The sequence below is a fragment of the Rhea pennata genome, chromosome 8 (assembly GCF_028389875.1).
Source record: "Rhea pennata isolate bPtePen1 chromosome 8, bPtePen1.pri, whole genome shotgun sequence".
Classification (NCBI taxonomy): Eukaryota; Metazoa; Chordata; class Aves; order Rheiformes; family Rheidae; genus Rhea; species Rhea pennata.
The window spans coordinates 38,288,156-38,303,229 of record NC_084670.1 but is presented as its reverse complement, the minus strand read 5'-3'; the positions used below and the strand labels follow the sequence as shown (position 1 = coordinate 38,303,229).

General features: G+C 49.2%; 1 protein-coding gene across 1 annotated transcript; it reads right to left on the bottom strand.

Annotated features, from left to right (window-relative positions):
- Positions 1–5,145: 5,145 nt before the first annotated feature.
- Positions 5,146–6,102, bottom strand: LOC134143779 (olfactory receptor 6B1-like). Its single transcript, XM_062582065.1, has one exon. The coding sequence runs from the start codon at positions 6,100–6,102 to the stop codon at positions 5,146–5,148; it is 957 nt and encodes a 318-aa protein (XP_062438049.1).
- Between the last annotated feature and the right edge of the window lie 8,972 nt (positions 6,103–15,074).

Genomic DNA, 15,074 nt, shown 5'->3' with positions numbered 1-15,074 from the left:
TTGTAACGTGATGGTGGTAGATTCATGCTTCCCTGTGCATTCCTGTGAGCTCAAGAAAGCACTGGGCACTCTTATGTCAGATTTGGCCTCCACAATAACATTACCGTAATAAAAGGGGATCTCCCATATGATGTGCCTGGTCTGGCCTTCCTTCAGAAGATGGAGTCCAAAATACACCCAGAGAGCACTGCCTGCTGCTCTGCTTGTGAACTCCCTGGGATCCAGGGGACAAGCTCGGAGTCTCCATGTGATTTCTTAGGGACTGAGAGCTGGATCCAGGGTTCATCTGTCAGTTACCAGTACTGGTGGAACTGGTGAATGGTCCCTGAATTTTCTGCCCAAGGCTGTCCCATAAGTGACAGTGCTGATGACAGATGCCCATCTTTGTGGAGGGGAATCTGAGCCCCCAGAAGAACTCAGGGGATCTCCGGGGACAGCATGTGCCTGGGGGTGGTCAGTGAGAAGAGCCTTGTGACTTGGTTTCTGCTACAAAGAGGATATTTTGCGGTGTAGCAAGAGTGTGGCTAGTCCATGGGAGGAAGGGAAGCCTGGAGCTGAGAGTGCCAGGAAGGCAGGGCAGGGACCCACCAATGAGAGGTGGTGCCCTGCAGTGTATGGACAAGAAGAGCAGAGCAGGTTTGGGAATGGTAACTGGGGTCAGGTCCAGTCTAGCAAGGACCAGACAAGGCTGGAGGGGTCCAAGGCTTTGCGTGGGAGGTTGGACTGGAGAACTCTAGAGGTCTCCTCCCACCAAAACTCCTCTGCGATTCCATGAATTCTTGCTCCTCAGCCTCTGCTCCAACATGACTGGCAAGGGGAGGAGAGCACGTAGGACAGAACAGAATGAGCCAGGCTGGGAGAGCATCAGGAGGAAGATCCAAAGATCCCTTGCTCAGCCCTGGGCTTTGGAAGACTCCCTCACACATTCCCAGAGACTCCATCTGCCTCTTCCACCCTACTCCGTGCTCCACTCCCATTGGCCAAAGCGGAGTCCAGCATCACCTGGGAGCTCTCTTCCCACAGGTAGGAGGGGGAGGGCCTTCTCTAGCCCCACACTGCCTTTTCCACCCTTGGTCTTTGCACTTGCATGGGCCTGGGTCTGCCCACTTGCCTTCACCACAGTCATGGCTGCACTGATGGCCGTGAATGTGGTGCTGAAGGGAGGCCATACGAGGCTGGCCTTTTCCCTTCCATTGGGATACAGAGACCTGCAGGACAACGGAGCTGGCCATGGATCACCCCACAGATGGGGGAGCAGCCAACACTGGAAAGGGGTGTTGTGTGGGGCTGGCCTGGGATGATGGCCCTGGGGCAACTTCCCCAGTGTATCTGTGTAACACAGGGAACACTCTGGGCTCTTCTCTCCTGCAGCCTCCATGTCCTGCTGCCTTTCCCAGGAGACCTGCATTTGCCCTGCAAGCGCACGGCTGTGTGCTCCCACACTGCTGTTCCCACACAGCAGCTGAATGGCAGCATGTTTCCTCTCCCACGACCACGTGTGCCTGTGCCAGGTTTTTGGTGTGTCTCTCTTAGGGGAACATAGCAGGCAGGGGAGGCTGCTAGAGATGGTGAGGATCCAAAGCAATGGATTTTGAGGCTGGGAGGATTATCTGCACCAGAAGAGTGCCTCAGTGAGGCCAGCATTTATAAACACCATCCAAAGCCACCTCCTCCGCCAGCTTTGAGATGCTACTGGATGGAAGATGAAGGCACTCTAGGTCTCTAGACCTAGAGTCTGCTCTTCTGCAAGACTTCTTCTTTATCTTCTGCAAAGACTGTGATGTTTCCAATAGGAAAACCACTGCTGCAACAGACTGCAGCCCCGGGGAATGTGTCCCAGGAGAACTATGAACAGAATTTCACCTTCCAAGTACATTGAAAATATGAAAATGTCCTTCAGTATCAAAGAGCTATGGGTACCTCCTGTGTCAAGACTTCCTCTTTCCACCCATCTGTGCTACTTACAGCTACTTCACAGGGGCTGACATCTCCAGATAACAGGAACTTTGGCTTTTTCAGATTTATTTCTGTACCAGAGGCTGGATGAGGCAGTCTCCTTCAATCTCAAGTCAGAAGTTTTTTTTTCTTTCCCCAAATACACCCTGCGGGTGGAAAAGCCCGAAAGAGCAAGTCTGACTTGAAAGGTGGGGGAAGGCAGACAGCTGAGCCTGCCTGAGCCTCACCATCTCCTCCGGTGGTCACCAGCAATGGTGACATCAGAGAGTGTGACATCACAGCTGGGCAACCAGGTGAGCACATCAGGTGGGTCAGCACAGGCACAACTGCCTTGGAGGCCAGTGGGCAGCAATGAGCTTTTCTTTACTCTAGCAGAGGTCATGGCCTGAGGGACTGCTTCCAAGCAGTTTCCTCATAGAACAAGGAATAAAGCTTTTCTGTCTCAGACAACCTGGATCTGGTCATTTCTGCTGCACTTCATGACATCTGGCTACCTGCAGTCCTGCTCTCAGATTACCTGGAGCTGGAGGTGGTTCCTCTGGCTTGTTTCTCGGGAAGGCCAGACTGCATCTTGTGTCTGTCATGCTCGTGGAGGCAGTGGGTTCCTAAGCTGGGTCCTGGCTCTCAGAGCTCTCCCCAGCACACACTGGTCAGCGTGCTCATTGCTATTGGTCATCCTCTCCTTTCAGACCTTCTCAGTGTAACCGGTTCCTTACCAGGTTCACCAGGCTGTCAGCAAAGATGCTTCTGCTCTGCTTATTCAGGCTGACTCAATCTCTTCCAAGCAAAGAGGACCCCATGGTCATCAAAACCAAAGCCCTGTTGCCAGCAACAGCTGTGCAGCAGTTGTTGGCTCATAGGATTTGTCTCCACCTCCTCATGCCCCTTGCCCTCAGCAGCTGGGTTGAACGTAAAACTACCTGGGTCCCTAATTGTCACACCCAGAGCCAGGTGGACCTTCTTGAGGCTCTGCAAGTCTCCCCAGGCAGTGCCTTTAGTGCCCATATGGACAAGCAGCAGGGGATGATTAGTGTGAGGGGCAGACACGCCTCAGGCATCTTCACCTGCCTCTGCCTTGGCCTTCCCACAACCTCTCTGCTCTCCTGGGCAGCCCCTCACCCTTCATTCGAGCACCTCAACATGCCAGTCTGCTGCTCCTCACCAAGCTACAGCCCAGCCCCGACACCTTCCATTACACCTCTTTCTCACCTGCCTCTCCTCTGTCCTCCCCTCTCAGAGTCACAGAATCACAGAATGGTTGAGGTTGAAAGGGGTCTCTGGATATCATCTAGTTCAACCCTCCTGCTCACACAGTCGCCTACAGCATGTTGCCCAGGGTCACATCCAGGCAGGTTTTTAATGTCTCTAAGGATGGAAATTCTGGAAGCTTGCTGGGCAATCTTTTGCAGTGCTCTCTTACCTTCACAGTACAAAAATCTTTCCTTATGTTCAGACATAACTTCCTGTGTTTCAGTTTGTGCCCATTACCTCTCGGCCTATCGCTGGGCACTATGGAAAAGAATCTGACCCCATCCTCTCTACACTCTCTCTTCAGATACTTACACACTGATCAGATCTCCCCTCAGTCTTCTCTGAGCTGAACAGGCCCAGCTCTCGCAGCCATTCCTCATACAAGAGATACCCCAGGCCCTTCATCATCTTAGTAGTCCTTCACTAGACTCTCTCCAGTAGCTCCATATCTCTCTTGTATTGGGGAACCTAGCACTGGACGCAGTACTCCAGATATGGCTTCATCAGGGCTGAGTGGAGGGGCAGGATCACCTCCCTCGACCTGCTGGCAACACTCTTAGTGCACGTGCCCATCATACTCAAGATGGGCTGAATCACAGACAGCCTGGCACTGAAGTCCCTACCTAGAGGCATGAGTGCTCTTGCCCATGCCTGTATTGAGGATCCTTTCTGATGTCCTGAGGTTTACCTACAGCATCCATTTACAGCACCAGTCCCAGCAGGTCCCTTCCCTATTTCTCCTCACTATCTGCTAGGAACTTCCTGATGTCTGGGAGGCTCAAGGCTGTCACAAATGTCAGGAGACACTAGCATGTGTTTAAGCAACACTACCAGTATGTGCTGGTGAATGACAAGTTGACCATGAACCAGCAATATGCCCTTGTGGCCAAGAAGGCCAATGGTATCCTGGGGTGCATTAGGAAGACTGTTGCCCACAGGTTGAGGAAGGTGATCCTCATCTTGAGTACTGTGTCCAGTTCTGGGCTCCCCAGTACAAGAGAGACATGGAGCTACTGGAGAGAGTCCAGCATAGGGCTACAAGGATGGTCAGAGGGCTAGAGCATCTGCCCTGTGAGGAACGGCTGCGAGAGCTGGGCCTCTTTAGCCTGGAGAGGAGAAGACTGAGGGGGGATCTTATCAATGTGTATAAGTACCTGAAAGGAGAGTGTCAAGGGGACAAGGACAAACTCTTTTCAGTTGTCCCATGTGACAGGACAAGAGGCAATGGGCAGAAACTGAAGCACAGGAAGTTTGGCCTGACCATGAGGGGGAATTTCTTCACTGTGAGAGTGACAGAGCACTGGAACAGATTGCCCAGAGAGGTTGTGGAGTCTCCTTCTCTGGAGATCTTCAAGGCCCGCCTGGATGCAATCCTGTCTAACATGCTGTAGATGACCCTGCTGAGTGGGGAGGTTGGACTAGATGATCTCCAGAGGTCCCGTCCAACCTTACTGATTCTATGATTCTGTGATTTCCACTGGACATTAGAGTAGCAAGGGCTGTGTGCTGAGGCACTGACCTCTACCCTGGAAATGTTCACAGCAGAGGGAGATGGCTCCCATCTGAGGAATCCACAGTCAGGAAAGTACTGCTACTCCTGATCTCCCTCCCTGTTGTCTCAGATCGCACCCCAGATGAATCCCCTGTCATCACAGGAAAAGAAAATCACCACATCATTGCAACATTTCCCACATACAGTAACACACTTTATTGTCTAGAAAGGAGGCACCAAGAAAGGGAATTTATTTCCATTCTCTTCTGAACCATGCATTTAAATGCTGAAATAAATCCGTACTCTCTTCCCTTCTGCTTTCTAAAAAAATATTCTCTGTGCCATGTTCTTCTGAAGGGATAACTGTTCTGCAGCATAATATCACCTGTACTGAGTTTACTACCTTGCAGAACCATCAATGTTTTGTGTGCAGTAGCACACAACTGCTATGAGCTCTGGGTGCAGACCAGAGCTTTCCTCACTGCTTTCCTCAGGGTCTCCCTGACCTCCCTGTTGCGCAGGCTGTAGATGAGGGGATTGACCAGGGGCGTGAGGACAGTGTAGGAAAAGGAGAAGACTTTGTTGAGCTGTCTGAGTCTGGGGGTTCTGGGCAGCATGTAGACAATGATGAGGGTGCCATAGAAAACAGTGACGACAGTGAGGTGAGAGGAGCAGGTAGAGAAGGCCTTCTGCCTGCCCACGCTGGATGGGATCCTCAGGATGGTAGCTATGATGCACATGTAGGAGGCCACTGTGAACAGGAAGGGGAAGACTAAATCCAAAAAAGATAGGAAGAAAGTTACAATTATAACCACACTGGTGTCACTGCAGGTGAGCTCCAGCAATGGTTTAAAATCACAAAAGAAGTGGTCAATGACCTTGGGGCCACAGAACTTCAACTCAGATATGAAAGAAATAACTACTGTGGAGATTAGCAATCCCACCAGCCAAGATGCTGCTGCCAGCTGCAGTGAGAACTTCTGCGTCATGAGGCTTGCATAGAGCAGGGGCTGGCATATGGCCAAGTACCAATCGTAGGACATGACTGCCAGTAGGAAACACTCGGTAACCACAAGAGAGGCAAAAAAATAGAATTGTGCAATGCAGCCCCTAGCAGATATGGTCCTGTCCCCAGTCAGGAAGCTGACCAGCAGCTGGGGCAGGATGGTGGAGCTGTAGGAGATCTCCAAGGAGGAGAGATTGCCCAGGAGGAAGTACATGGGTGTGTGCAGGTGCCAGTCTGCCACCACCAACACAACAATGAAGATGTTCCCAGCCACCGTTATCAAATAGACCATGAGCAAGAGGAGGAAGAGTGGTGTCTGGAGTGAGGGGACATTCCTCATTCCAAGCAGGACAAACTCCGCGGACGATGTGCAATTCTCCCATTCCCCTTTCTCCATGTAGCACCTCAGCTCCCTCACTCCTCTTTGCCAGCAAGGATACCTATGAGAAAGAGCTTTATTTATTCATTTCTTCTACAGAGTAATCATGAAGAAAGTTTCTATCAGAACAAACATGACTCTGACACTTCTTACTGCATTTGTATTCCCTTAATAACCTCCATGACTAGTGAAATGAGAGAACTAGTTTATTTTTGCAGAAAGTTAAACCATACATCCAAAGGGAAGGACTTCCTATGAGAACCAGAGAGGTGAGCTGCCCCACAGAAGTGCTCATTTCCTTCTTGGGGCAGAGGTATAGGAGAGAATCACAGAATCATAGAATCAGTGATTCTGTAGTTCTATGATCAGTATAGGAGAGAAAGCATTCCCTGACATTGTGACAGTGTCTCTCCTGCACCTGAAGTTATTCCAAATAGCAAGCCCTGTCCTCACCAGGCAAGAAAATCCCTTTATGTGAGCACATCATGTCAGATGCCTTTCTCCTCCAAAGAGGAGAATTAGCCAAGTGGCTTATCTCTGCTGTCTAGAACACTTGTTTTGGAAGGAATGGGCCATGTGCTTCCTTTGACGGTGTGAGCAGTTGATGTCCATGCCACCATGCAGTAGAACAGCCTGAGAGGGCTCTTGGAGAGCTTCCACATGGGCTTCAGAGAGAAAAGTGAGCTCGATATGAGGGAAGATGGACACCTAGGTTGATTGGCCAGTACAAGGAAGAGAGGTTTTCAGAAGAGCAGAAGAATAGGGAACAAGGAAGATCATTCACCTTGCATAGGTTCCCCCCTCAGCAATGGTTTTGGAGGGCTTTGGGGCTGCCTTATGGCATAGTCCAGCAGCTAGACCTCAGCACTGCCAGCTGTGCTCACAGGGCTCCCCGAGCAGCACTGCTAGGAGAAGGAGTGGGTGTCTCCATGGTGAGCATAGGTGAGATCAGGAAAGAGCTTCATTCCCCTCCTGTTTGTGGTGATTGCCTGGGATATGCCTGTGTGCACAGCCAGGGAAAGTCCCTGCCTGAGAAGCATAGGCCTCTGCCCGGATCTTATCTCCCAGGTGAGGTAGTGGTGCCCCTTGGCAGGGCTCTGGGCTGGCTCAGGGCCAGCAACCCATCTAACTCCGCACCCATCAGCAAGCTCCCCAGGACTCTGTTCAGCTAACAAGGGCATCACAAGATATGTGTGGAGGGAAGAGGGAGCTAGAGTAGAAGACATCCAGGAAGGAATATGCCCATCCCCTTTCTCACTCATAGATGCCACCATGCAAAGCCTCACCACTTCACCTGCAGTCCTCAGGATGAGGTGATGACCTCTGTGCTGATAGTGCTGGGAAATGATGATCAAGGTGCAAGATGTCATCCTCTCTCTCTTCTCTAATGTGTCCTTCTCCTCTCTGAGCTCTCTGCAAACCCTGACCCAGGGATCAGGCATTGCTCTGTGCTTTCTGTCTTCGTCCAGCAGCTCTGCTAGGGAGTTTCCAGCAGCATTTGAATGCCCCGTGTTCTCCAGAGTGTCCTGGGGTTTATAGCACTAACGAGTCTCTGAAGATTCCTGCTGCAGCTCATCGCTCCCCAGGAACTGCAGAGAGTGAGCAATGCATAACTGGCCCTCAGAAGAGACTGAAACCCGTTGAACTGCTAGGAACTTTGTAAACACTTCTGGCATACAGCTTTCCCCATAACTCTGGACACTCAAATGCTGGGACTTGCCTCTTTGTAAAGGAAACTGAGATTGCATAATCAGCAGGCCTCCTTAAAAAATCCTGACACAAAGTCGGGAGAGATCTCTTGAATGGGATTCCCCTCACCTGCCTGCAGCCAACTCTCTGTTCACTGACTCACTCAGGTTTAGAGAGCCCTGATGGCTTCAGGTGGTCCCCCACAATGGTCAGTGGGGAGGAAGAGGCTGAGCCTCCAGCACTTCGTCCCAGCCATGGAGACATTCCCTGACTCCATGATGTGTCCCCCTTGGGTGCAGGGTTTGTATCCTGAGGGTAGAGGGCTCTCCAACCTCTCCCTGAGGCACAGGAGCTTGGTATGAAAGGGGTGCAAGGGAGCAGAGCTACTGATCTTTTCTCTCAATTTCTGTTCCTCTTTCTTACCTCATTGGTTCTCAGAGACCTCCTTTGCTCCTGCTGTTGCATCAGTGGGTGCTACAGGGCAGGATTCCTCTCAGTCCTGTTGGAGTCTCCTTGGCCTCTACCCTGGCTGGAAGGCAGGAGCTGCTGGCTCCATGGACACAGAATTGTGTGCAGCAGCTTCCTGAGCATCCTAATGGCCGTGTACTGAATTGGCTCCAGTATGCTGTTGTCTTTCTTGTATTTGGGATTCAGCTCTGGATGTGGCACTCTAAATGTGGTCTAATGAGCACTGAGTAAGGGGGTGTGATCACTCCCCTTGATCTGCTGGCCATGCTCCTGTGCACACAGCCCAGGAGGCTGTTGGCCTTTCTCACTGCTAGGGCACACTTCCTGCTCATGTTGCCTTGGCTGTGCAGCAGGATCCCCAGGCTCTTTTCTACAGAACTGTTCCTGGTCAGGCTTTTGACAGAGCCTGCGGGCAATAAGAGGCCTTCACAGCCCTGACTGGACTCACTAGAGGCCTCCACATACACCCCCTCTCAAAGGCCCAGGAGCTCATTTAAGCTCAGCCCTGAATCTTCAGTCCCACCTTGAGCTACATTGCAGGTGTGCCTCTCCACAGCTGTGTTACAGGTGTGCCTGTTCCTGGCCATGGGCCCTGTTGATCCAGACTCTGACTCATAGCCTGACTTTCCAGCTTGACCTTGGACATGCCTCATCTCTATGGACCTGCCCTGCAGCTATAGGGCTTTGTCTGACCCCATTCCCAAGCTGGGCATTCCCAGCTTGACATCAGACCTGCCTTGTCAGCAAGAACTTGCCTGATGATCTAGTCTTGCTTGAACCTGCCTACCATTTCCAGGTCTTCCCTGCTCACCTTCCTTGGATATGGAGGGGCTGGGCCTTGGCTGGTGGGGTCTCTGCCCTGTTGACTATGTTAGCACACTTGGCTGCCAGCAGGCCATCCATCTGGGAGCAGCTGGCCATTGCTGCTCCCTGTAATCTGTCTCCAGCCTTTGCTGTTGCAATGGATTTTTAATTCCCAGAGGCAGGCTTTGGCATTTGTTGAATTTCATGCATTTTCATGCTACCTGTTTATCAAGACATTTGAGGTCCCTCTTGATGTCTGCTTTGTTTTTGAGCATATTGGGTGTTACCCACCCAGTTTGTTCTCTTCTGCAGACATCCTCCAGGTTTGTGATAAAGATGTAAAACAGGACAGATCCCAGGACAGACCACTGAAGGACTACACTTGTTAAAAGTCCCCAGATAGAGTATGACCTATGACCCATCAAACAGTCTACAGTGTGCCTAGTCACCCAATCAATGTTGTTCTTCTGGTTGTCCACCCATGTAGACCATCACATCCTGACTTGAGAAATCATGTCTTGAGAAAATCTTGTTAAAGACAAGGTGATTGACATCCACTGCTCTTCCCTCTTCCACTAATCCAGTTGTTCTGCTGTGGAAGGTAACAAGGTTGGTGAGGCAAGAGTTAAACTTGGGAAACTCATGCTGATTATTGCCAGCCGCATTCTTTTCCAAGTGCTCATAAATGTGTTTCACAAGGACTCACTCCATGATTTGCTGAGACACTGAAGTCTCAGTAAAGTGAACTCTCACCTGTTCCTTCGACTATTAATTAATGATGACAAGAACGGCTCGTTCTGAAGACAGCTTCAAATTTTCTTTCCGCCAGTCATTGTGTATGCCTGCCCTGATCGCTCAAAAATGACAGAGACCGTCCTTGCAAGGACATTGGTGCCTTCCTTCACTACACTCAGATGCAGCTTGTCAGGTCCCATGGCTTTCAGAGGCTGAGTTCTCATGAGTAATCTCTGATGCAATACTCATCCACCCCTAGTAGTTCTACTTCTCCTTGAATCTTTTCAGGAATCACAGAGGAGTTCCTCAGCCTTCTGTGAGTCGACTCTCATTAAGTCACCCACTCCATTCAACAATGGATCAACTCTTTCATTCTTCAGCTCTTCAAGTGTCAAAGGATGCCCTCTCAAATCTGAGCTTTGGCTTTCCTGACACCATCCCTCCATGCTCAGGCCATGTTTCTCAATTGCTCCTTTGTAGGTTCTCCTTGCTTCCACCTCCTGCATGCTGCCACCAGTGCAGTAAACCTCCATGGCAAAGGTTTTGGGATCATCTGACATAGTACCCACCCCTAAAGAATGTCATATTCCATAGCCAGATCACTTTCATCCTGAAACAAAGAAAAAAAACTCTTTTGGAAAAGCAATCCACAACCATCACACCCCACCGAACCTCTTGCCCAAGGTCTGCCTCCTTGTCCAGTCTTTGTCTTGCAAGCTATGAAGATGGAATGTGCCTGTGCCATGCTCATTGGGCTGCTGCCTCCTCTCTTCTCCTGCCTTGCAGACAAGACGAGTATGAATTCAATGGTCAGAAACCTTTCAGCTCAGAGGCAAGAACAGAAGATCTCCCAGAAATGGATCAAGCAGGGAGATCTGGAGTGAAGATTGCCCTGAACAGACACCACCAACCTCATATTGTGAGTTTACTGAGAGGAGGAGGGTCAGTGGTAAAATATAGGCCCCTTCCAGGTCCTTACTGGGAGCAAAGCTTTCATCTTCATTGACAGACAGGACCCAGGGTCCAAGGACTAGGAGTATGGAAGCAGAACAGCTCCAACCATTTCTGAAATCCTTGCCCATATCTCTGGGGCCCGAGAGGGTGTGCTGATCCTGGGTGCCCCTTTGTGCACAGTGCTGTCAGGCACTCTGACCCAGAGCAGGAACCACCCCTTACCATGCTGAACATGGCATAGATTCCCCTATAAAAATACATTTGCCCTTGCCCTGGGCCCTTCATAACCACCTCCCATAGCCTCTCCCACAACTGAGCCCATTAGGCCATCACATCACCTCTTCCCTCAACATCCCCATCACCCCAGCCCTGAAATCCTGCTGCCCTCCCATGAAGTCCTGATCTTGTGTCAGATGAATGCCACAACATCTCCCAAACAAGCATGCATGACTGTCATGTTGTTGCCTCCATATGAAAGGTCCCTGAGCTCCCATATAGCCAATGAATGCAAAGAGGAGCTTTGGAATCTCAATTCATCTTGGTCCACACAGTCCTCCTAGGAAGGAGGAAAGCCAGTCTCCTTGTGCTATGTCCAAAGGTGGTCAAGCTACACTGCAGCTGTCACAGAGTGGGTGTCAGGTGTGTTGCCCTGTGATCTGAGAATGGTGATCCATTTGTTTTTCTGTCTTTGATCTTATTTGGCAAAGCTGCTTTCCCATCTCATGCCCTTTACTGCTTGCCATTAACCTGGTAGAGCAAGCAGAACCACTCCCTACGGATAGTGACCTTCCTCTTGGCTTTTTTTTCTTTCACTCAGGTTCCAAAATCTCCAAACCTCAAACGCCTACACAAAGGCATCATCAATTGCAGCTAAAATTAAGACTGAATATCAGGGCACAAAGTATCTGCAGCAATCCATCTCTTGCTTTAGCAGCACTCGCGATGCTTTTAATAAAGTCTGGATAATGTTTTCTTTGAGAATCACCTCAGAATCTCTTCTGCAAGGCTACAGCAGCATCTCTGCAGAGCCAGGGCATTCCCCATGCACACACTGCATGGAAGTGAGCTATTGTATGCTTTTTTTGAGGTAGAAGAAAGGATATACAGAAGCTCACCTCCAGAGAGGCTGTAGCACAACTCCCTGCTCTATTCTGGGTAGTTTCATGGGTCTGAGGATGAAGTAATGGAAATGAGATTTGAAGATAAAAAATATAAAACTACTTGCCTTACTTTTATGTATAGATGGCATTGTCCTCAGGCCACCTGGTTTTCAGAAGAGAATTCTTGTCCGTTTTTTTTTTTTTTTTGGGAGAACTGCAAAGGGTATTTTGTGCAACACGCACTGAGAATAGGATTTTTCTCAGTTGCTTTTTTTTTTTATCTACTACACAGGTATCACTGCTTTCCATGGATGAAGAGTATGAGTTCATTTTTGGAAGCCTTCATGGAGTGACAGAAGCTAGCAGAAGATGGATTTGCAGAAAAAGAATGTTCTTTGTGGAGAATTGGAAGTGACAAGGGCAGGTGTGAGGAAACGTGGGCAATGATTCATGACTGCATGGCACCACTCAAGCAGTAGGTACTGGTAGCTTGGGGAATCACTCTGCAGTGGCATTTGGAGGTGTTGGAGACCACCTCTTTGGGGTCAGACTCCTGGGAGATGAGGGATAAGGCTGAGAGATGTCAGGGGAAGGGAGGCAGTCTGGGGGACAGATGACGGGGGGCAGTCCTAGGATTGGGGTAAGGACATTGCAGGCATTTTAGATGTCGCATGGTGACCAGGAGGAACCTGAGGCTGAGGATGATGAAAAGCATCACCATTCTGGCAGGCTGGGGATTAGCATCTGGTCCCTTGGCTTGGTAGGGCCCATCCAAGGGGCCATGTGACAAAGACCTCTCTGCCTCCTTCCTTTGTCATCCGGAAATTGCTGCCTCTGACTTTCTGCTCTACTCAGCCCCCAGGGAAGCACACTTTGATTTCCCAAAACAGCTTCATCACTAACAGCCCTCAGGAGGCCCTATTAGACCTCCCCAAAACTGCATTCCTGTCGTGGCCTTCCACACTTGGTAACTGTCCCCTAGGAGCTCGTTAGCATGCAGCAGCGATAATGAGATGATTCTTGCCTCTTCCTCTCTGCAGGGTGTCTACTAGGAGAGGTCATTGTCTAGGAAGGGTTTTGCTAAGTGTGATGATGGTAATGAGCCCATGATGAAACAGCTTCTGTTCTTTTCCTTGTCTGAAAACCTAGCCAGTGTTGAACGCATGTATTTCAAATGAACTTGATAAATGTCTACGTCCTCTGGGGACCTGAGACTCCCCAACACGTAGCAGCAGGAGGACCCTTGAGGCCAAGGTCCCTGTGGGCAGCCTGCTGCTGGCTCTTTCTCTGATGAGTCCCCTCAGGCTCAGCTGTTTCTGGTGAAACCTTCCCTCTCCCCAGCCCCTGCCAGAGGACAACAGGATGCAGCATTGCAGCTCCCAGGTCAGCTCCAATTCCCTCTGACACCTCCCCTGTGCAATCACAATCACCTGCACATACAGTCAGGGCAAACAATTCTGTGGAGTTTCCAAAAGTCACAGCATGCAACAAGTCATTCAGTATCTTAGTAATGCTTTATATGCTCATTCCTGAAATGACTGTAAAATGTGGCCATGCAACAGATCCAGTCCTAATTGACAGAGATGGGCATGGGATCAGGAGACACAGGCAGCAAGATAGAGGTGACCACAGGAGGGTGGGCATAGAGATGATTACAGACAGGAACTAGTGACAAGGCTCTGGACTGGAAATCTGGCCACCAATTACACAAAGATGAGGCAGGATAAATATCAGAGAGAAGAATCAAAATCCTTGCAAAATAGATAGACAGAGAGACAGCCAGGCAGGTGGACAAATTATGGTACCAGTGGAGAGGTAGGCAGCAGAAGACTTAGCTAGATGATTTATTGGCTAGCTAAAATTTTAGGAATGCAAGTTTACATCATGCAGACAATAACATTTGTAGTTTGTAGGAAGAAAAAGAGAGGATATAATCTTCTTTCCACAAATGGAAAATGTTCTTATAGAAGTATCAGTAGTTTTAGCAAGATTAGCATATAGATATATATTTGCGGCAAAAAAATGTCTGGCATTACTAATTATAAGCACTGGTATATGTATGCTGTTAATGTCTATATAGCATCATTTCCTTTTTTATACAAAGGAAAAGAGAGTGTGTAAAATAAAATGATTCACTAGACATATATTAAAGAAAATTTATCTTTCCACAGAAAATGACAACTGAGCTTGGTCTAAAATTAACCTTGGGAAATTGCCTGGTTGTAGAAAAAAATATGTAGGAGTTGTTTATCCTACATTTTATTTTTATTTACATTTTTTGGGGCCAATGGAAAAAAGAACAAGTAAATATAGCAGATGGTATTTGCTTCTCATCCCCACTGAGATTTCTTCATGGTGGCTGAAGAAGACTTTATGGTTTCCAAGAAGTCCATATTGCAGGTCTAAAAGGAGGTGGTATTTTCTCTTACTAGTGTGAGCCCCAGCCATTTTAGAGAAGGAAGGGAGAAATCATGTTCCCCCTGCTCTCTTCTTGACTGCAGAGGTTTAGGGTGCAGCAACGCACAGGGGGGGATTCATTTCCCCTAGGCATCTCCATGCACAGGGTAGATGTCACATCTGAGCTAACCATCACCTAGCATGAAAGGTGCCTGGAGTGGACAGGGCCAAACAGTCCAGCAGAGACTTTCCCAAAGCTCCACAGATGTGACTCCTTGACAACAATTGTCCAGGGAGCCACAAGTCAGATGGAGAAGTATCTAGTTTTAGGTATAGACAGAGGAATGTGATTCTGGAAAGAAAAAAAAAATCTGTTTCCAAAAGATTGGTGAATAGGGTTCTCCTCAAATCAGGGGTCTACACAGAGGTTTTCTGATTTGTCATGAAGAGGAGAATCATTTGCCAAATGTCTAGGGCCATTCAAAGAGACCAGAGAGGTCCAAAGCACTTTCTCAGCATTGGCAGATACTGCATTGGAACTATATGAAAAAAAAAAATACCCTTTGAGAGTGGCAGCTAGAGGCAGCCTTTCATACCAAAAGGGCTGCACCCTCTGTTTAGGAAATGGCATTCCTCCTGACTCACCCCAGATAGGCTCAGCACAGTCTGTAGTGCCCAACAAGCAATTCAACTCAGGAGAAAGAGAATACTCCCATTTGCTTAGCTAGAAGTCCACCACACTCCTGGCAGGGAGCAGTTCGAGACCTGGACAGGCTGGAGAGTTGGATGGAGAAGAGCCTCATGAAATTCAAAAAGGGCAACTCCCTGCACCTAGGGAGTAAT